This window comes from Balaenoptera borealis (assembly GCF_965194805.1).
Source record: "Balaenoptera borealis genome assembly, chromosome: 8".
Classification (NCBI taxonomy): domain Eukaryota; kingdom Metazoa; phylum Chordata; class Mammalia; order Artiodactyla; family Balaenopteridae; genus Balaenoptera; species Balaenoptera borealis.
Window position 1 is genome coordinate 114,386,608 of NC_138865.1, and position 23,065 is coordinate 114,409,672.

A 23,065-nucleotide genomic window follows, 5' to 3' on the forward strand; every position below is an offset into this window, starting at 1 on the left:
AATTTTCTATCACCTCTGAGCCTCAGGTTCCTCATTTGTTAAATGGGAGTATTAGAAGTTCCTACCTAGTAGGGTCATTGGGAAATCTACATTAAATGACACATAAAACACTTAGCATTAAGGCCTGGCATGTAGGAAGCCCTCAGTGTATGTGAACTGTCATTCACAAAATGAAACAAGCATAGTCACTTAGTCAAACATAGAGACGGGTACTGGAGTGATCATCTCATGGTTTGAAAAATTGAGTCTTCCCCCGCAGAAGCACAAAGAGCCTGAGAATCAATCCTCTTGGGAAGGCCTGGGCTAGAGGAGCAGGAAAGTGTTTGATGGGCTGTCACAGAATTTATATTAGCCCCGATCATGAAGGGCAACTAGAGCCAAGCCCTCTGTCTAATAAGAGCCTAGCAGGCTCTGTGCTCTGAAAAATACAGCGCTCTCACAGGCCTGCAGGAGCGGGATGATAAAAGCTCTACTCCCTCCTGGGCACCATCCAGGGAAGGATGAACTCCCAGACAGGTTTCTGGAAGAGCCAAGATCCTCAGGGCCTCTCACACCTAAATTACAATTAAGGAAACACCCACACCCACAGCTGAACACTTGAAGACCTAAGTGTCTTCGAAGTGCAGATAAAGAATAAGCTAGACACTTCTGCCTAAAATGTCTGCACCATCCTGGGACATCCTTGCCTTACCCTGAGTCTATGTCAAGCTCAGAACAGACCCTTTGCTTATGGAACAGCCTTAATTCTTTTAGCCCTCTTTGTCCAAGGGACCCCCAAGAGCAAAGTAATTGCTGGCAATTTAAGATCCCAGTAAGTAAGCTTAAAAACAAATCCTATGTATAATTGCAGTGTCTTTAATCATCTGTTTACCTGACGTCTTCCCTAATGTTTCCACTAAAATTAGTTTTTTCCTGTTATTTGGGAAACGTAATTGATATTTCTCTCTTCTTTTATTTCTGTCTAAAAAGGAGATTTCATATTCCTATATGGAGAAATACTGAAAATTTATAGGTAAATTACTATTGACGCGGACACAGGGCATGTTGCAATAGGAAGTTTGTTTTTATTTTATATACAAAAGGAAATTCTAATTTTGCTTTCTTGAGAAATATGCAAAACAACCTAAGATGTGATGTGATTTCAAACATGACAAAAACTCAGAAAATGCTCAAGAGAAATGGCTAAACTTATTAACATTATTTAAAACTTGGTGTTCAGTTCTTTGGAATAATCCCAGCAAAAATTGGAATTGGGAGATGCTGCCTTTTCTTTGATGAACACTGAGGAGAAGAATACAGCTTAGGGGCCCTGCCGTTATGCTCCCTGTATGGAGTTGTGAATGCCTTTGGGAAAGAAATGCCAGTCCTTCTCCCTGAGCTAAGAGGAGACTAGTGCTTGAACTTTCTGTGTAGCCCTTATGAAAGCTCTAGAAGCTGTCCTCCTTCCTCGCCTAGGGAGAACCGGGGTCCAAAACTACCCACAGGCACGTTTTGTAGGTTCTAGAAAGTGTGGTCTGGGTTGCAGCATCAGGTAACCAGGTTTCCTCTTCCAGATGACCTTCCATCAGTGCCAGTGTTTGACAAAACTCTGCCCGTGAAGCAGATGCATGTGCTGGAGGCGCTGGACCTTCTGATTTTCAGAGCAGACAAAGGTGGTACTCCTCTCCAGGTGACGTTTTCTGGGAGGAAGGGAAGAGTGTAGCCTGTGGCCAACACAAGGGTCGTGGGGCTCTGGCTGCATCGGTGGTGCCAGCTGTTTCTTCTCCTGGTGCCCAGGGCTCAGGGGCCTTGGTGGCCCATATGTCCTCTGAGGAGGGGATGGTGAGGGAGAGAAGGGCGGGGGGGCATCCTTGATTGCATCATTACATAAAGGCGATGCGGGGTTTCTCCTGGATTCTGGAACACCTCAAATTCTGATTCCTCGAGCAGTGGTTTTCCTATACAATCCACCCTTTCAGTTCTTCCAGGTCGTCTTACTTTTCCATCCATCTCCTCTGTCTGCTTTATCCCACCAGGGAAAGACGCCCGCCTCTTTGTCTTCAGGCTCAGCGCTGTGCAGAGGGGCATGGAGGGCAAGCAGGCCGTGAAGGGCAAATATGACTGCAGAGAAAACAAGCTGGAGAAAACCAAAGGTGACTCGATTCTTCATATTTTGGTGGTTTCTGTCCAATTAATCTTTTTCTCAGACTGCCCAGATTTTACTGAAAAGAAAAATGAGTGGGAATTTGATTTTATTTGTTTTCACTTGGAAACATCACAAAGGTAGCATCACTGCTTCCCTAAGAGAGCTTCAGTGATAGAAAAGCAGGTTGAGGACTCAAGGAAATTCCAGGTCTTGTTTGACAAGTTTGGAATGAGTTAAGCTGTGTGAGCAAACCTGTGAAAAGAGACTTTTAGACTTTGGTTCCTGGAACTCTGATCACCCTTCACTTTAGTTCATATCATGTAATGGGTGTGAAGCTAAGTCCACAAACTCTAGTAGAGAGGGAATATGACTTCCTTAATTGTCCTGTAATTCAACCTAATTTTTATTTCAAGTCCCCACTTTGCCTGGTGGAGGGAACGTTTCTTAGTCATTTCACTGGGTTATGCTTAATTTCCGGGGTTCTCAGGTATCACCAAATTGTCAAAGCTTGGGGGCTTCCCGCCTCTCGTCGTGTGTTCAGCATCACTGATTTCTCTTCCCAGGCTGCCACTTGTACGCCATTAACACTCACCATAGCAGAGAGCTGAGGATTGTGGTTGCCATTCGGAATAAACTGCTTCTGGTCACGAGGAAACACAGCAAGACAAGTGGGGTGACCGGCATGTCACTGTTATCTCCCCTGTCCGAGTCACCTGTTGAAGAATTCCAGTACATCAGGGTAGGTTTTCTCTTCAGATCGTTTGGCTCCTGGCCAAGGTGTCACGAGGCAGACTCCCTCCTTCCACCCAGAGTCTGTCATCCATTGGCGTTCAGGAACCGACTGGGGAAGGCCTCGCCTGTTGCCCTGGTTTCCCCAGAAGACTAAGGTGAACAGGGCTTTTCCGACTCCATCCAGCTCATTCATACCAGTGAGCACCCAAAGATGCTGCCCTAGTGGAGATCATTTTGAAATGTATAGAAATTTAGAATCATTATGTTGGGCACCAGAAACTAACACAGTTTTAAAGTCAATGATAAAAATAATAATAATAATAATAATAAAGTCAATGATACTTCAAAAACAAACTCGTGGAAAAAGAGACCAGATTCATGGTTACCAGAGGCAGGGGGTGGGGGGAGGGGAAAATGGAGGAAGGTGGTCAGAAGCTAAAAACTTCCCATTGTAAGACAAGTAAGTACAAGGGGTGTAATGTACAACACGAGAAATATAATAACGCTGCTGTATGTTATATATGGAAGTTAAGAGTTCTCAGCACAAGGAAAAAAATTCTGTTTTCTTTTTCTTTTATTTTGTATTTATATGAGGTGACGAATATTCGCTAAACTACTGTGGTGATCATTTTATGATGTATGTAAAGTCAAATCATTATTGAACACCTTAAATTTATACAATGCTGTGTGTCAATTATATCTCAATAAAACTGGAAGGAGGAAAAAAAGGATGCTGTTCTAGGTCCTGGGGATACAGCAGTGAACAAGAAAAAAGTGTCTTTTCTTGTAGAGATTGCTTTCTAGTTGCAGGACAACAGAAATAGGCCAATAAGTCTATGAGTCCTGAGGATAACAGTAAAGTAGGGTAAGGAAACAGAGGATCATGGATCGGGGAGGTAGGGGATCTCTTTTAGAAAGGGTATCTCAGAAGCCCTCTCAGAAAAGATTACCTTTGAGGGGAGATCCAGATGAAAGATGGGACCGAGTGATGAGGGTCTCTGGGGAAAGTGTCTCCAGGCAGAAGGGGAGCAGCCAGCGAGGGCCCAGTGGCACGGCTCAAGGCACAGCCAAGAGGCTGGGCGGCTACAGCCGAGGGGACAGACAGGGGTCACTGTATGGGGACCAGGTTCTCTTGGGCCCTGAAGGTCATTGCAAGGACGTTGGCTTTGACACCGAGCAAAAGGGGGAGCCACTGGAAGGTCTGAAGCAGAGAAGTGGCAGGTTTTAAAAAGGCCATGCTGGCTACTGGACAGAGGAGAGAGTAGGGAGCCAAGAGTGGAATGAGGAGTCCAGCTAAGAGGCTGATGCAGGGCCCTGGCAGGAGACGAGGTCAACTTTGGTCCTGGGCAGGTGGAAAGGTATGGTGGACAAAGCTGCCCCTTTGCCTGAGTCAGTAGGATTTGCTGCTGGACTGAGCGTGGAGCCTGTGAGAGAAGCCTCCTGGAGCATCAAGGCCCTTCCCAATCTTACCATTCTAGCTTTTTTTTTTTTTTTTTTTTAATTTATTTATTTATATTTATGGCTGTGTTGGGTCTTCGTTTCTGTGCGAGGGCTTTCTCTAGTTGTGGCAAGCGGGGGCCACTCTTCATCGCGGTGCGCGGGCCTCTCACTATCGCGGCCTCTCTTGTTGCGGAGCACAGGCTCCAGACGCGCAGGCTCAGCAATTGTGGCTCACGGGCCTAGTTGCTCCGCAGCATGTGGGATCCTCCCAGACCAGGGCTCGAACCCGTGTCCCCTGCACTGGCAGGCAGACTCTCAACCACTGCGCCACCAGGGAAGCCCCCACCATTCTAGCTTTTTTAAAAGCTATGGTACAGGGACTTTCCTGGTGGTCCAGTGGTTAAGACTCCGTGCTCCCAATGGAGGGGGCCCGGGTTCGATTCCCAGTCAGGGAACTAGATCCCGCATGCCATAACTAAAGATCCCGCATGCCGAAACGAAGATCCCACGTGCCACAACTAAGACCCGGAGCAGGCAAATAAGTAAAACATATTAAAAAATAATAATAAAAACTATGGTACATTAAGGTGTCAAATATGTCAACCATTGGCCACTAAGGCAGAGTAGGCCCATAAGTGAGCTGAGAAGTTATTTTTGCCTAGAGTTAAAGCTGCCTGAATTATGCATTTTAGTTTCTGCTAATATGCAATTCCAGGGGACAGAACAGCAAAACAGTTAAAGCAAGTTACAATCTTGTTTTAAATAGGTGTTAGTCTTCTCATACAGTACTTAGCCATCTTAATGAGTATTTATGCAGAGCATGTGCATTTATATGGAGTATAAGCTCTGAAGTCAGGTTTCTTGAGTTCAAATCTTGGCTCTGCCACATATAAACTATGTGACCGTAGGCAAGTCATGTGACCTTTGAGCCTCAGTTTCCTCACCTGTAAAACAGAGTAACAGCCTTACCTATTTCATTAGGTTGTTATGAGGATTCAGTGAGAACAGTGCCTGGATCTATTAACATTAGCTGTTATTATCATTATTATTATTAAATGACAGGACGGGACCAGACAGTCTGAGGGCTGACACAGGCCACACTGTTGAATTGCTTTTGTAAAATTGTTTCCTGGCCTCTCCCCTCTGCAGTGGACATAGGGCTGAGCCTCAAGGACAGGCTGTAGGAGAAGAAGTCTGGTGCCATCCCTCCCATCCTTTCCCACCCCTGCCTCCCCTGCAAGCACAGGGCTCTGCAAGGGCCTGGCAGGGAGACTCTTCTGCACGGGGGCGGGCAGTGGGGGGTTGATACGAAGGTGGCTGCTCTGTCCTCACCCCTTTCTCCTCCATCATTGTCCACCACACAGGAGATCTGTCTGTCCGACTCTCCCTCGGTGATGACCTTGGTAGATGGGCCATCGGAAGAGAGTGACAACCTCATCTGCGTGGCTTACCGGCACCAATTCGATGTGGTGAACGAGAGCACGGGGGAGGCCTTCAGGCTGCACCATGTGGAGGCCAACAGGGTCAGTTGACAGATATGGGGGCAAGTGGGAAACTAGAAGGCTAGGAGTTGTGTCTTCTAACTTTGTCATGCCGTGATGAGGATTTCTTTAAAATTTTGTATTTATTGTATCAGTATCATGCGATGTGCTATTTAGGCTGCACCACCTGAAGCTGCCATCTTTGTAGGTCCAAATGGTTCAATATAATATAAGTGCCCATTGCCCTGTTCAGCTTTTCCAGGCCTCCTCCTGCCCTTCCATCCTTCCCAATAAAAGAGGAATGAAGAGTCAAAAAGCTAAATGTAAATAGCTGAGTAAATGAGAACATTTGTTTGGTAATTCATGCTGGAAGGGCCTTTGGAGAGTAAGGTTGCTCTCAGAGGCCCTGCAGACCCACAGCGTGGGGCCTGGGTGGCAGGGGAGGGTACAGCCCATGTCTCCATCCCCTTAGAGGCCGTTAGGAAAAGAAGAAGGGATGAAACACCATTAGGAGAGAGAGAAAAAGCAGATCAGCACTGGGGTTCTATACCTCCTGGCCTGAGCTGCACAGAGAACAGCCATGTCCTGGATTTGGACAAAATCTAGGGCCCACCCGAAACTCCACCGAAGCACGAAAGAGGACCTCGTGGGTTCCGAGCATCAGCACCCCCGAGTGCCTGTCACTGAGCTGCTCCACACAAACAAGCAGGTCACAGAGCTCTTCAGCCCACTTATCGCCGTGAAGCAGGTCAAGGCCTGATAACACTTGAGCCACTTGAGGTCTGCATGGTGCAGGGCCAGCACTCCGGCTTAGGTTCGAGGACACGGCAGAACAAGGACGTTGTCTCCAGGGAGAATGTTGTTCCTGATGAGAGTTTCCAAACCCACAGGCTTCCCCCAGTCCTGTTCAGATGTGTCAAAGAGACTGAGGAATTTAATTATGCTTTATAAGAAATTAAAAAATACAGTTTATATTTGGACAAGCCCTACATAAATATGCACTAAAATTGCTAATTACTGTATGAAGAAGACTTAACACCTAATGAAAGCAAGATTTTAAAAAATAGAAAAGTCAGAAAAAGAAGCATCTAGATATAATTAGGAGGTCTCCTTATCTTCAGCTGTTGTCAATCACAGCTCAGTCTGTCCTTTCATGTATATATACTGGTGGCACCCAAACTCGTCTGCAATTGGAGTCATCAAGGAGCTTCAAATGCTACCGATGCCCGTGTCCCACCCACAGAGATTTCATCGGCCTTGGGTGTGGTCTGGGCTTTAGAATTTTCAGATGATCCCCAGGTGATGTGGGAAAGTTTGGGAACCACTGGTACACACTGCTGCTCAACTCTGGCTATAATTGCCTAGAAAGCTTTAAACAGATCAGTGTTCTGATACACCCAGATCAGTTAAACGAGAATTCCCGGGTGTATGCTATGGGAATCAATTGGTGTTGAGTCTCCCCCAGGTGATGCTAATATAGACCTAGGAGAAGGAATCTATCCTGAAACTCTCCCTAACTTAAAGCCAGGACTCCCATCCATCCCAGCAGCCGGGAACCTATAATTACTTTCAGCCGCTGACTTCTGAGGAGGAAGGGTCCAATCTGGCCTTTGAAAGTTCTTGCCTCTTCTTGCTTTTCAAAACTCTGTACAGCCAGCCAAAAGAGACAGAAAAAGCCTGGCCTAGCAGGTCTTTGTTGAATCAATCCTTCCCTGGCAACTAGTCTCTTAAGATTCATGAAGGCCCAGTAAAAAATGAGTTAAAGTTTTCTTTGATGACTTCTGTGTTTGTTTTTCTGAAAGCTGTGAGAAACAGTCCTAAATTTTTCTGTCCTTTCTTCGATATGCTTTTTAAAGCAAAGATACAAAACTTTTCTCTAAGAGAAAATGTTTAAAACCGTGTCCCCTGGATCTGAGCGGGTCAGTGTGCATAGTCCCTCCTAGTACAGTGGTCCCAACCTTTTTGGCACCAGGGACCAGTTTCCTGGAAGACAGTTTTTCCACGGACGGGGGCGGGGGGGGAGGGATGGTTCAGGCGGTAATGCAAGCGATGGGCAGCGGCACATGAAGCTTCTCATGCTCACCCTCCGCTCACCTCCTGCTGTGCGGCCTGGTTCCTAACAGGCCTCGGACAAGGGGTTGGGGACCCCTGTCCTAGTAAATCAGCAGCTGCTGTGTTTGCTGAGCAGGCAGAGGTACTGAGACAGTGGCTTGTCTTTGCGAGGAATTTACTGTCCAGCTGGGAAGAAAAGCCCTAGAGAAATGAGGAGAGAAATGAGCATGCTTTCTAATAGCTGGTCAGAAGCGGCCTGCGGGAACAGGGTTACGTCCCACCAAGATGCTCCTGCAGGACAAGCCCCGAGTGCAGTGGGGCAGGAGAGAGAGGCTGACCCTCCTTGAGTCCTGGAGATTTAGTGCCTCAAGTTGCCCGTACTGCCTGCCTGCTCCGTGTGCGGCCAGCCAGGCCGGCCTGGTTTCCTGCCCCCGTTCCTCCTCTCTTCTCATCCAAGACCCCTTGATTCCCACTGTAGGCTTCAAACCCACCTTAGCGTCTAAGACAATCCTAGCTCGAGAGAGGAGCTGTTTAAGAAGCACCAGAGCAGCCTTCTGAAAGTCAATGTCAAGTTCGTTTTACCAACAGGCCGACTGTGACCTACTGCCCCAGCTCCAACAGCCAGCACTGGCCTCCTTCCCAAAACAGAGGACTCCTCTGGAGGGAACTGCAGACCTGGTAGCAGGATCTGGGTCTCTGGCTTATTTGCTGGGCCCAAACTGACTGTCTGCCCAGACCCCAGCCGGGCTCCTTTGAGAGCTCACCCCGGAATCACGTGGGAAGGCTGGACACTGACCTCACAGTGGTGACCTCTTTCACTTGTTACAAGTCTGTGTTCTGAAGTTTCACAACCACCACATATGACTTTTATTATTTTTAAATGCCAATAAAATGAACTATTTTTAATCAAGGAAAAAATAAAAAGCCAGTGCCTATGTCCTACCCTAGACCTACTATATCCAGATGTCTAGGAACGAGAACCCAGAATACGTATCTTTTAAAAGCTCCCTAGTTAATTCTCAGGTCCTCGCCTGGTCAAGAAACTGCTGCAGGAATGACTCCTGCCAGCACCCACCCCCCACCCCCCTGTCCTGGGAGCCGACACCTGTATCAACACCTGTATGTATATGGAACATGCACACATGAACCCGGCCCCACCGTGCTAAGTGTTAATAAAGTCTGACGAAATGCAATGGGGGACCTGAGGGAGGAGTGGTTGAGGCCATGCTGTGGTCTCCGTCCCTGAATTTCGGCCCTGTAGCCTTGACAGGAATATGCTGTTCACTTCCCCGTTTCTGCAGAAAAGGAAACTGAGGCTCAGAAAGGAGGAGCCACATTAACCCCAAACCACACAGCTAGTAAGTACAGGGGCAGGACTTGAACCCAGGCTGCCTGCTCCCAAGGCCATGCCCTTAAACCCAGCCTGTGGCATCCACAGCCTCGTCACAGAGCGTGATGGGGAGAGCAGGTCCAGGCTACAAAGCTGGCAGCACTTGGCCACTCCCCTCAGGAAGTGCACAGCCTGGCAGAGCAGACAGCCACACCCTCTAGGGCTCGAAGCCTCTAGCTGAGATAAGTGTCATCTAACTGACAAGTACGGGGACACCTGAGGAGGAAGTGACTCTTAAGTCAAAGTGCTGGGGCTGGGAGGGTTCCCTCCAGGGCCGAGGGGGCTCAAGGGCTGTTCCCTCCCGTGATATACCCCACTGGTGCTGGTTCCATAGCTAAATAATGCCACCAGCTGACATTATAGAGCATTTAGCAAGTACCAGGCCCTGCATGACCTCACGGAATCCTCAGCCCCTACAGGAGTAGATGTTCTAGTATCTCCCATTTTACAGTTGAAGACACTGAGGTTCCGAGAGGTTAAACCACTGACCTAGGTACCCACTCCTCTCAAGTGGCAGAGTTGGGATTTCATTGACCCAGTCGTGCGTTCGGGAAGTACATACTCTGCTCCTGCCACTCGACAGGCCCTGATCCAGGTGCTGAGGATGTCACGTGAGCGGGTCGGCAAGGCCTCTGCTTCATGGAGCTGAGATCCAGTGGGCAGGAGAGTGCCAGCAAACAAACAAACAAGCAAGCGAACATCGGGCAGCAGTGCACATAATGCAGATAATTAAAAACTAGAGCTGTGACCTACAGCAGCAGAGGAAGTATTTGGGATTTGAAGCCCAGGTCTTTCTGATCCCAGAATCAGCACCCTTGACCTCTGAGCCTCGCTGTCTCCCACCCCCACAAAGCCCCACAACTCTTGGTTCTGGCATTGGCCCCATTATACCATGTTTTATGTGCCTGTATGCTTTTCTGACTTTTTCTTAAGGGGTGAGACCCTGCCCTTTCATTTCTGCGTGCTTGATGGCACCTAGTACAATGCCAGGTACTACTGGGTGGGAGATGGGCCGGGGTTCCATTGCAGGGACTTGCCAGACACAAGGCACAGGCCCTGGCTGAGGGTGGCCAGCGGGGCTTCAGCACGGTCCTGAGACCGTTTAGAGGAGAAGGCTGCATTTGGGAGAGAGCAGTGAGGAGGAGGGCCTGGGGTGCGGCGGGGCCCCAGTGCAGTACTGGGCAGCTCAGAGACTGGAAGGGGCTGGAGAGAGCTGGGCCAGAGGGAGACAAGGACACGTGCCCCTGCTGGAGAGGTCAGGCCTAGCCTGGGGCGCAGCAGGGGTGAGACACAGAAGAGGATGCTGCTGGACTTGGGTGAGAAGGGGAGCCCCCAAGACTTTGGGGATGGCTCTGCTAACAGCAAGGAGGAGGCTTAGAAGGCAGCTCATCATGTGCGACATAAAGATAGTAGCCTCCATGGAGGGCTGATTATGTGTCAGGCCCTGTGCGACATAAAGATAGTAGCCTCCATGGAGGGCTGATTACGTGTCAGGCCCTGTGCGACATAAAGATAGTAGCCTCCATGGAGGGCTGATTATGTGTCAGGCCCTGTGCGACATAAAGATAGTAGCCTCCATAGAGGGCTGATTATGTGTCAGGCCCTGTGCAAAAACGTGTGCCTTGTTTCATGGAATTCTCATGACGATCCAGCAGAGTCAGGATTACCGTTATACCGGTTCACAGGTGAAGACCTGGGGCCAGAAGTTAAGCCATTTGCAACAAGCCACAGAGGCAGCGAGTGGTACAGGCAGGATCGCAGCTCGGGGCTGTCTGACCAGCGTCGTGCTCCCATCTGTTCCCCTACGCTGCCTCCTGCGTTCCTGGGTATGGAACCTGTTGCGTTTGAGAGAAAAGACTTAGGAATATGGGCTGGAGCTCTGAGGAGAATGTGTGCCTGAGGTTGTATCTAGAGATTTTGAGCAGAGTAAAATCTGAAGCTATAAAGGTGGGGATTTTTCTAAATGAGAGAAGAGCCAAGAAATGGAAGAATAATCTGAAGTGGGAGAGAGGACGGGAGGGAGGAGACGTCCCATGTCAGAGGCTGCGGAGCTCTGGATGGAGAGATGAGCCATGGCCAAAGGCCTCCAGGCTGGGGAGAAGGAAATCTTCATGGTGCTCAGAGAGGGCAGTGTCCCTGGTGGTACAGGAGGACAGACTACAAGGGGTGAGAAGACAAGTGAGGCAATGAAAGAAGCAGGAGATTTTTACAGGGTCAGAGTTTTGAAGCTCAAGAGGGGCCAAGGACACTATCAGGTTGAGAACCGTCTTCTCAAAAGCAGAAACGGAGGCCGGAGAGGAAGACCTCGCCTACGCCACAGAGCTAGGGCTTCCAACACTCTCTGCATCATGTCATGCCGCCTCCCTGGAAGTGAAGGAGAGAGAAGAGAAGTGCAGACACGGTGATACTGAGATTCAGAGACTGTGTTTGAAGCAGGAGGAAGTGTGGCTGAAGTGCATGGGTGTTAAGCTTGGAAAAGAACCGGGGATCCGGTTCAGATCTTGGCTGGAGCACCTTCTACCTGAGGCACTAGAGCGACTGCACCTCTCTGAGCCTCACTTTCCTCATCTGTAAAATGGGAGCAATGCCACGTACTTTAGGGGTTGATGTGAGAGTGAAACAAATAACCCATGTGAAAAGCTTTGTGGACTGAGCCCACTATATAAATAAGAGGCCTGTCAATAGAGAGTGGAGATGTCCGCCTACAGAGCTTCTCAAAGCGTGGGAAAAGAGGGTGAGAAAGTCCCTATGGACTGCAGTCGTGGCCACCCATGTGGCACCATGGGTGCTGGTGAGGTGGGAATGCCCCCCAGTGCCTGAGTTTACAGAAAGCCGTAACTTGAGAAAGTCTTTTCATAGTGTCAGTGTCCAGCCTGCCCACTACCATTGCCCATTCTCATTGCAGGTTAATTTCGTTGCAGCTATTGATGTGTACGAAGACGGGGAAGCCGGTCTGCTCCTGTGTTACAACTGTAAGTAAAGGATGTGTTTTGATCTCTATTTGCTAAAATCAACTGGTTATTTTTTTTTTCTGGACAATTTAAAGGGACTTAGCTTTAGATTTACCTGAGGTATTGTTCCTGGGTCCTTAATTCCACTCCAGGGCGCATCTAAAAATTGCCTTCCTGCCTGGATCTCCCAATACGCCAGACCTCCTGGTAAGATGGTGCAGGGGCCTCCTGGGGGTGTCTCCAGGACGTGGGGGTGATAGCAGTGGCTTCCATCTAGGGAGCCCTTACTGTGTGCCACGCGCTGTGCTTCACCCACCTCAGTCACCGTTCCATTGACTTTTTCTGTTACTATCTGTCATCTGGAGGGAGATAAGGCTCCTGAGACCTGGAGCGGTGGACGGACTTTCTCAAGATTGTGCAGCTACAAATGGCAGAGCCCAGGTTCACATTTGGGGCCTCTTGACTCCAGTGCCCCAAATTTTAACCACACTCTTCCCCTTTTTGTTATTTCTCAGGTGTTAATGAAATCAGCCTCAACCTGGCGTACCCGGCCTCAGCTGGGTTAGTTTGGGTCAGGTGGCAGGTGGGTTTCAGGCAGACCACAGATATCAAATAGGGTCTCTAAGGATTTTCAGCATTTCAAAAGCTAATGTGATACTACAATAAAAAGGATCTTTTTAAGGCAAAGGTAGTAAGATATTTTCCTGGATAAGCCTGCGCAGTCTAGCTAAAACAATAAAATATATTTTTTTCAGCCTAGGATTGTATCGATTTAGAGTGGTGATGCTGGTTATATCACATGAGGCAGATATTTTGATTAATTAATCTTTGATTAGTAAGTGTTTTCAGTAGAGAAATTTGTTTGATAAACATCCTCTCGAAATTCGAGATTTATGGGGAATCAGGAGAAGGTAGTCACAAGGAAAGAACTTCACCAATAAATCGCTCTTTTGGGATATTTTATTCACAGATCTGTCTAAACCCTTCTCAAATTTGAAGCTGATTTTTATCATATGTCGGCTCCTTTCTAAAATATAACTTCCAGAAACCCAGAGTTTTCTATAGAGAAATTTTTATCTCAGATAAGTGAAAAACTTTTCTACATGCAGAAAGGGACTTTTCTTCAGAGAAATTTGTTTTAAAATTAGAACCTATACACTGTTCCCCACCAGCTGGATGGGGAAAGTCAAAGGAGGGAAGTCATAGATTCTGAGCTGCTTCCCAGGCAGTGACTTTCTTAGAATCCTGCCCCCGCGCCAGCCCCCGTTCAGGCGGCTCTTTTTAACCATAAGGGACGGCCCTCTCTGTGCCAGGCCCGTGTCGGGCTCTGGAGACACAACAGTGAAAGGCCCTGCCAGGGACACAGTGAGCTCACGCTTCAGGGAACAGCAGGCATGGGCGCCAGTTCATGGGTGTGAACAGGCTGCATGGCTCTGGGGTTCGAGAAACAGCTTCGCTTCCTTTTCTGAATCAGTTCAGTCTAATTTGGAGGCCCCTCGCCTCAGGTGCAGAGACCGCCAGCACTGGTTATTGGAAGGGAGCGCCCTCTGCTTTCCTGGGGCTTATCCATTGGAAAGCGCGGGGGGCCGGCAGGGGGCGCCTATGGACTGCAGTCCTGTCGCCTCCTCCAGGCCCGCGTGACCCCCTCTGAGGCAGGCGGGGGCTGGGTCTGGCCTCCCAGGCACAACACAGCCACCCGACCCATCCAGGGAGCTCTGTGCTCAGGGGCCAGGGTCTCCTCCAGCCCAGCCCCTCAAACCCCGCAGCAGGTTGCTCGCCCCTAGTGGGAGTTGAGGTGGGACAGGGGAGAGGAGAGGGGATGTGTGTAAGGGACCTGGGCCTTTAGAAACACAAGGCTGCTGTGTCCTTCCTGAGTCGTTCATTCATTCAGCAAATCTTTACCCAGCACTTCCGATATCTAGGGGTTTCAGCAGTGAATATAAGCACAAATCCAGCCATCAGGTGGAGTTTACATTTTAAAGAGAGCAGTTAGACAATTAACAAGATAAATAAGAAACACGTGCAGTTTGTTAAATGGTGCTGAGTGCTGAGGGGAAATGAAGGGGGAAGAGGGGCTTGAAGAGGGGCCGGACTGGGCAGGAGTGGGGTGTGCGGGTCACCGGTCACCAGTTACAGGGGGTGAGGAAGGCAGGCCTCGCTGGGAGAGGAGCGAGGACCGAAGACCCAAAGGGAGTCCAGGTATCAGGACTGAGTGTTGAACATGAAGGTATCAGGCTGAGTGTTTCAGGCAGGGACGAGAGCAGGTGTAAAGACCTTGAGGAGGAACATTCCAGTACGGTCGAGGTGACCCCAAGATGACCCGTGATCACAACAGAGTGAGCGAGGGTGCAAGTGGATAAAAATGACATCGGCAAAGAGGACCAGACTCCAGCAGGGCCTGGTAGGTGAAAGGTCTTTGCGTTGCACCCTGGTGAGCAACTGGAGGCTTTTGAGCAGAGGCGCGACAGGGTCTGTAAGAGGAAACTGCCTCCGCCCCCCGCCGCCCTGGTGTGGAAGCGGGAAGGGCGGGGACTGCGCTCATCTGACGAGCACGCCAGGGGCTTGGACCAGGACCGCCGCAGGGGAGGCGCTGAGCGGTGGTCAGGTCCTAGACGTGCTTTACACGTGAGAACCAAGATAACGTGCCGGTGAATAAAGTGCGGCTGTGAGGGGAAGAGAAAAGGAGGACTGCAGTCTGGGGACGTGAGCAGCTGGGAGAACAGAGAATGCCATTTACTGAGATGAGGGAGGCTTTCAGAAGAGCAAGTTTGGGGGGAAAGATCAAGAGTTCAGTTATGACCCATCAGCACCTCTGAGATATCCCAGTGCAGACAGTGAGCGATCACCTGGTTCAAGTGCGGGCTCCGGAGGGGGCTCCCTGGGGGTCATTAGCAGGCAAGTGACCTTTAGGGTCCCGAGACTAAAGAGATCACCCACCGGGAAGTGGGGGAGACAGGAGGAACCAGCAAAGTAGACTGAGGAGTGGCTGGAAAGACAGGAGAAAGTGGGGTGAGGCCCTGAGAGGCAGTGTTGAAGGGAGTAGTGACCCGCTGTGCCGTTTGCCTCTGACAGATCGGGTCTGAGATGGCGCTTGGGTTTACAAGGCCACTAGGAAACTTGACAAGAGCAGGTGTCTCTGGGGAAGCAGTGGGGAACAAAAGCCTGATTGCACAGGTCAGGAGAGATTGGGAAAGAGGAAGTAGAGCCGGGGAGTCCAGACAAGTCTTTCAAAGAATTTTGCTTTAAGGGAAAAAGAATAAGGAAGGGTGTAACAGCTAGAGGAGGAAGAGAGGCCAAGGATTTTGTTTTCTAAAAGGTGGAATAAACAGCATGTGTAAGACTGTCGGGAAAGATCCGATGGAGAAGGGGAAACTGCAGTGCAGGACAGAGGGGCGATGTCCCTGAGGGGGCGAAAGCCACGGGACAGAGTGGAGAGGGGGTGAGCTGCACCCCACGGCATCCGGAGTCGTGGGCAGGAGGCTGAGGGCGGACACAGCAGCTGGGGGAGCCGCTGCGGGGAGATCCGGGTGTCCTTCCTGAGCGCTCATTTTCTCAGGGAGCGAGGCCTTTAGCTGAGAATGAGGATGCTTTTTCTCCCCTAGTGAGTCCACTGTAGCAAAAACAGAACTGACTCTGGTGAGTTTTTCTGTCCCAACAACTCACTCTGTTAGAAGAACAATGATGAGACAGTATAAGTTAACTGCTTGACAAGGCACAGTGGTCACATCAAAGGAGACCCTAAGCTTCAGGTGGGCCGGCGGTGGTCATCCCCAGCCTAGCCCCACATCGCAGGCTGCAGCAGCAGCTCTGGCTCCATGACCTCTGCCCTCTCACAGAGGGGCCACAGCTGTCGATTCTCACACTAGGAATGGCAAGAGACTGCTTCATGGGCGTGATGTTTCTTATTAGGGTGATGAAAATGTTGTAAAATCAGATTGTGATGTTGTACAACTCTATAAACATACTACAGTTCATTGACTTGAATGCTTAAAATGGATGAATTTTATGGTATATAAATTACATCTCAGTAAGGCTGTTTTAAAAAATAATTTAAAAATAAGATTGTATGGCTAAAACATGATGGGCTTCTGGAATAAAAGGGGCCTTTGTTTCTACATGACCTTTCTCACTCGAAGAGGGTCTGAACCACCTGGACTTGTGTTTAGAGCTCGGAGCAAGCCAGGAACTGGGTAACTGAATTAACCTGGCCTTAATCTAACGCTGGCTCAGATTCACCAAGGTGATACAGGCACATGGCTTCAAGTTTTCATAATAAAATGTTGGGGGAGTGGTGTACAGCTCCCATCACACATGTCCTACTGAGTGAGGCTCAGAGCGTGATCCCCTTGTAGGAGGCCTTCCTCCGTCCAGGGGCTGCCTTCAAGTGCCCCTTCTTCTCTGCAATCAAGCCAACCTGGTTCTCTCCCAAGTAGAACTTGTGAGGCTGTGGACAAGCTACTTCACTGCTCTTTGCCTCAATTTTCTCATCTGTAAAATGAGTGTAATAATAGCATCTACTTCATAAGTTTGTACAGATTAAACGGAAGAATGTTTTAAAGCTCCGTGCCTGGCTCATAGTAAATTCTCCAAAAATGGCGGCTATGATGACTTGTAGCAGAAATATTACTCTGGCTCAGACTGCCTCCTGCGCCTGAGGATCTGGCATCATGGCAATATTCGTCCCGGCTTTCATAAAGAACGAGCAGATAGGATGCTATTCTTGTTTCTCATTTATCTAATTATGGTTACCTGAGTGTTGTCTCTAACAAAAATGCGTCGCTGTTGTTTCGTTGCAGACAGTTGCATCTATAAAAAGGTTTGCCCGTTTAATGGTGGCTCTTTTTTGGTTCAACCCTCTGCGTCAGATTTCCAGTTCTGTTGGAACCAGGCTCCCTGTGCGATTGGTAAGGAAACCCTTTATCATCATGTTCTTTCCCCCTCAATAGACATATCTGAACTGTTCCATCCTGTGTAAGCAAACTCACTGGCTTACCGCTAAATTGCTATGAATTATGTGAGTATAATGAGTACTCAAAGCCTTCTTCTTTAATTGTTTTTCATTTTGTTCCTCTTTGGAGACTATTGTCTTCCACTGTTCCTCCCAAGTCTTCTCAGTGCCTGAGCATGTGAGCATTTTAGAGCAATTAAATATCAGTTTCAGTAGATCTTGAACAAGATCTCCAGCCTTGAAACTCTGACTGACTTGGGGGAGGAGCACAGTGCACTTGGCGTCCTTTTTATACATTTTGAAGCTTGAAAGTCTAGAATTACAGAAACTCAGGTACTTTGCCTGCCACTCAAAACTCAGGACATGAGTGGTGGTGCTTCGTTTCTGTGATTCAAGATCCACAGCTGGGCATCTGCCTGGGGAGAGTCAGATCAGAGCCAAGAATCTTAGCACTGTTTTCCTCAAAGTAGAAGGCTTTGTTGATAGGTAAACATGATAGAGTTTTGAGAGGAGAGCAGAGGAATGGATCCAGACACTTGGAGGACAGGGTCGGCTCCGATGCAGATTAGTTATGGTAAAAAAGGGAGGGAAGGGTTGGAAACGGCTCTCAGGTCTGAGCCACGGCACGGGGGGGGGGGGGGGGGGGGGGGGGGGGGGCCCACTTGAGAGATCAAGGCTAGAGGCGTGGGTGTGGTAGGAAGAGTCAAGGTGAAGCCAAGAGAACGGATGAGTCGCCAAGGAGAGAGGGCAGAGGGAGTGGGCCAGCGTGAAGGAGAGAGTGTGAAATGGCCAGTAAAAAAGACAAAGGTGGGCTCACAGGGCCACTGGGGCAGCTCTGGCACCTGGATGTCATCAAAAAGATCTCAAGAAGACGGGCCAACGTTTAACAAATAATTCAGCAAACCCACTGAACCCGAGGGACACTGTGAGGGGTAGTCCCTGCCCAGACACACAGACAGGAGGAGCATAGGGGAGGGTGACCCGGAGACAGGGAATGAAGAAGGAGTAAAGGCTAGGTTCCCGGGTGGAAGGCATGTGCGAAGGCCGTGTCAAGCTGCAGTCTGGACCGTAGGGGGAAGGTCTCCAGGACCTGGGTGGGCGGTGCGCCCCCGGAAGACTGGGTACAAGACTGCAGCGGGAGAAGGGCACAGGGAGAAGCTGGGACAGTGCACACGTCACTGGGCAGAAGCTTGGCGGCTAAGGCAGGCTTTCCTAGAATTGGGGGACATGCACCCGTGAAGGAAGAAGAGAAGCAGCCAGAGGAAGGGGAGAGATGGGAGTTGCCAGAGAAGCGAGGGGGATGTGAGAGGGTCCTGGCAGCTCCACAGCCGCAGGCACAGGCTGGGAGCTGACGCCCTGTTGCCTTGCAGTCTGCGCGTTCCCCTACCTGCTGGCCTTCACCACCGACTCCATGGAGATCCGCCTGGTGGTGAACGGGAACCTGGTCCACACGGCCGTCGTGCCTCAGCTGCAGCTCGTGGCCTCCAGAGTGAGTAGAGCTGGGGTTTTGTTTCTGTCTGAGGGGCTTTGGGCACCCACAGCACCATGAGGTTTCAGGCAGGCGCAGACATGTTCACGGTGAGGCTGACAATGCCAACACCTCGTGAGTGTTGAGATGAGAAAGCTGAAAACAGGCTCATGGGTTGGGTTTTCCTGTGCGAGTCCCCTTGGGCTTCAAAACGCCCCTCCTTAGTGTTAAGAGAGTCGTCGGTGCTGGTGGCAGTTGGGGAGCGCTCAGCTGAAAAGAGAAATGCCCCATCAGAGCCTGGGTCACTATTGCCCTGAAGAAGAGGCCAAGTCTAGAAAAGTAAGAGCTTGCAATGTTCCTTTCTTCCTTTGCCGCTGTCTGTCCTCAATTTGAATTTGTGTCCCACAAACTATGGCTGACAGACTAATTCATGTCTGGTAACAGAATGTGAGCAACACCGAAGGATGCAGGAACAACGATCTTCCAAGCTGTCTTCTACTCCTGGCGCATAATCCAGCAGGTCTCGTTCTAGTCCCCTCCCCCAAGTCAGCCCCACACCCTTTCCCTGGCTCTGCCAGGCCAGGCTGTGCCCTGCTGCACGCCTGGGGCACTTTTCCATGCTGACCTGCATCACATTTGGTGGTGGGTGACTGCGTACTTTCCCCACTGCACTGACAGTTCTGTGAGAGCAGACACGGAGCATCTTATTCACTAACGTAGCGCCAGTGGGGTGCTGTAAGTGTGTAACCACCACCAGTCCTCTGGAAAATGGGTGTGTGTATGTATACACACATATATGGACATCAGTTGATTACAAATTTTACTGATTATAAAATGTAAATAGCTTACAATTTACAAATAATAAAATATACAATGCTTTTATCTTAAAGTCCATTTAGCCAACTGGCTCTCACAAAATGCTTTTGTTAATTTTTGCTGAATTCCTTTCTCCATAGCCAAACTAATGCTGCAGTTCAACCACGATTTTATGGTTGGAATTATATCTCCATCCGTTCTTCTTTTTCCAAGTTTGTTGTCACTAAATCTGATATGTGGGGCTTCCCTGGTGGCGCAGTGGTTAAGAATCTGCCTGCCAATGTAGGGGACACAGGTTCGAGCCCTGGCCTGGGAAGATCCCACATGCCACAGAGCAACTAAGCCTGTGCGCCACAACTACTGAGCCTGCGCTCTAGAGCCCGCAAGCCACAACTACTGAGCCCACGTGCCACAACTACTGAAGCCCGTGCACTTAGAGCCCGTGCTCTGCAACAAGAGAAGCCACCGCAATGAGAAGCCCGCGCACCGCAACGAAGAGTAGCCCCCGCTCACCGCAACTAGAGAAAAGCCCGCGCACAGCAACAAAGACCCAACACAGCCAAAAATAAATAAATAAATTTATTTTTTTTAAAAATCTGATATGTGATCTATTAAACTATTTTTCACCCTCGTACAAATCATTAAACCAAAACTTCTCTCAATTTTAGCATTAGATCCAACACACTTTTAATTTTAATCTTCATTATTAACATTTTCTTCATCACTGTAAGTCTAGACAATCAACAGAACAACAAATCAAGCTCTGATTTGTAGCATTTGCCAATTTCCATGGTGTAAACAGCCCCACCGTGACTGATCTCAAGCTTCCCGTGTGACACGATGGAACACAGCGTTAGGAGCCGCTATTACACAGTATCCCCCCACCTGCCCAAGACAGTGTTCATGTAAATTACCTCAAGAGCTCAGAGAATACTCAAGGTAGTAAAATAATTAGGAATGGTTGAATTTTGATATTTAGTTCCTTTGTTTTTTAATATAATTTAAGTTTAATAATGGCTGTATTTAGCAGCCAGCTTGCAAAATTCCTGAAACTCAGCGTCCCTGAGTCCACATAGCACTGCCGTTACCCCAAAGCCAGCTCATCAAGGGTGTGCTTGAGTATTTGCTGAATCATGAGAACCCATTTCCCCACCTGTGACATGGATCTGACTGAATCCCAAACCCTCTCCAGTTCTAACCTCCAGGTGCCTGAGATCCGTGTCGGGGAAGTGTGTTGTGTCTGTGTTTGCAGCTGGTGTGTGGGAAATTGACTCTTTTCTATTGTGTATCAACAAACAGATAAGTGGGTGAGGTGAACGCTCAGGAAACGTCTGAGCACAGAGCTGGAAGCCGCCTCCCCGGCTCGTTCCTGCACCACAGGCCCCCCGGGGGGGGGCAGTTGGGGGCCCTGCAGTGATGACAGAAGGGCTGGTGGGTGCAGGGCCTGTAACAGCAGGTGGCTCAGTAACGCCTTCTCTTTCTCTCTAGTCAGATATATACTTCACAGCAATCGCATCTGTGAACGAGGTCTCATCCGGAGGCAGCTCCAAGGGGGCCAGTGCCCACAATTCTCCTCAGACACCCCCGGGCAGAGATACTCCAGTGTTTCCTTCTTCCCTGGGGGAAGGTGAAGTCCAATTTTTACTGTCTTATGATAGATAGTTTTGATCCGTTCTGATTTCTCTAGTTCATTGTCAAATACTGACATGTGACTACTGCCGAAGGAACTCACTATTTGAAGCCATAAAAAAACTTGCAGTGTGGTTGCATTCTTAAGAAATCTTGTGATAATGCCCCCCCAAAAAAATCCCATTATGAAAACAGTTGTTGCAATGGGGAGAAGGGAGCTGAGGGCTAGAGAGATTCCAACTTGCCCCAGCAAGTTATCTTTCCTTCAGGGATGTTAACAATATAGTAGGTTTTTATAGCTAAAAGGACATAGTCATAAAACCCACACATTACTCAGCACCCAGGTTTCACTCTGTCTGGCTTCGCCCTTGAACCCTGCCCGCAGGCCTTTGTTGTGGGTACTGCCTCGTGGTTTTCCTAACTTCTCACCACATAAGTCGTCACTATGGCTCGTTGTCACGAGAGCTTGGAGCTCCCGGGCAGGACAGCTGTGCTTTTCTTGTCGACTCCTTCCTCCTGTGCACACGTAATCAGGAGTGGGTGCGTTTTTCCCCATTTACCCATGAACACGATGCCCTTAGAAAACAGAGCCGTCGGGCGCCCTCACTTTGTTGCCCCTAATGAGACTTGGGAGGTCAGCCTGCAACATAAACTCTTCCTTCATGCTAACTATGTTGAGGAACCAGGAATTATCCTCTTGTGAATAACATGAACTCTTCTTAAAGTTCTGATGTTCTTCTCGAACTCTTATTTCAGGTGAGATTCAGTCCAAAAATCTGTACAAGATTCCACTCAGAAACCTGGTGGGCAGAAGCATCGAGCGGCCTCTGAAATCGCCCTTAGTCTCCAAGGTCATCACCCCGCCCACCTCCATCGGCATCGGCATCGCGGCCATTCCTGTCACTCACTCCTTGTCCCTGTCGCGCATGGAGATCAAAGAGATAGCGAGCAGGACCCGCAGGGAGCTGCTGGGTAATGGCTCTCGATTCTTGTGTTCGCACTGTTTGTAACGATACCCGCTGGTTTTATCTGTGGATATTAACTGTCCTCAAAAACAATGAGCCCTTTCATAAGGGATTTATAAAGAAATTATAGTGCACCTACACCGAGGAAGACTATACATCATTTACCCAATGACAATGATGTGTCAATCTGTATTTATTGATGTGGAAAGTGCCCAAACCATGTTCAGGGGGGAAAGGGCAGTTTGTAAAACAGTAGGTCTAGTCTGATATGACTTTTTTAAACATAAGTATCTATATATGTCTAATTTCCTAGGAAAGTGTCCAGAGGGTTTATACCCTGCAGTCCTCAGATAACATTTTACATTCGTATATCTAAAATTTTAATTTACTTGGGGTTTTTTTTTTTTCATATGTTTTGTTTTCTTGCATGTTTGTGGTACAGTTCAGTTATCCTTCCCAAAGCCCCTGGACCGTGGGGCAGTTCTATGGGGATGGTAGAGATGTAAGATCTTTGCTGTGCCCTCCTCTCTCAATTTACAGGTGGGAGACCAGACCAGAGAAGCATAAAGCACCATGATGATTGTGAAAACGCTAGACTGTTATAAAGATTTTTGTTCAGAATTGTGAAAACAAAATGAGGAAAAATGGAAATGTTATGTCAAACCAGTAAGAACTGGTTTGAAAACTTGAATTGGCATCTGCACGGCATAAAACTGCAAGGACAGCTGGCCTTGGCACATGCCTGTCCTGCAGTAATGTTTCCTGACCAACTGGAGACGGGGATTCGGACCACCTGACAGGGCAGGCCTTGACATTGGCAAAGTCGGTTGGTTTTAGAAGTTGGTGCCTTCCACTGCACTTTTAAAACATATACATTGCTATTTTTAAACCACTATACCCTTAGAAAGCTTGATCTGCCAACTACTATTGTATAAACCACTGTGCTTTTCAGAAATTGAATCTCTGAGTTGGAGAATTACAGTTTCCAGTGGTAGCGCTGTAGATTTTCTCTCCTTCATTAAACTCCTCTGACTCTTTTTTTCCCAATACATATATTCGTTCTAATCA

At 48.8% G+C, this 23,065-nt stretch overlaps 1 protein-coding gene across 8 annotated transcripts in view; it reads left to right on the plus strand.

Moving 5' to 3' along the window:
• The window catches only part of GARNL3 (GTPase activating Rap/RanGAP domain like 3), a 154,452-nt gene that overhangs the window by 128,920 nt on the left and 2,467 nt on the right, over positions 1–23,065 (plus strand). For 7 of the 8 annotated variants that reach the window (XM_082402606.1, XM_082402608.1, XM_082402613.1 and 4 more), the window contains 9 exons: positions 1,554–1,652; positions 2,016–2,132; positions 2,689–2,864; positions 5,662–5,820; positions 12,126–12,192; positions 16,968–17,075; positions 18,490–18,608; positions 20,892–21,030; positions 21,789–22,004. In XM_082402606.1, coding sequence (XP_082258732.1) covers positions 1,554–1,652; positions 2,016–2,132; positions 2,689–2,864; positions 5,662–5,820; positions 12,126–12,192; positions 16,968–17,075; positions 18,490–18,608; positions 20,892–21,030; positions 21,789–22,004 — 1,200 coding nt within the window. Of the gene's footprint in view, positions 1–1,553; positions 1,653–2,015; positions 2,133–2,688; positions 2,865–5,661; positions 5,821–12,125; positions 12,193–16,967; positions 17,076–18,489; positions 18,609–19,031; positions 19,538–20,891; positions 21,031–21,788; positions 22,005–23,065 lie in introns of those variants that run through there. The other variant, XM_082402609.1, reaches the window with a different exon arrangement.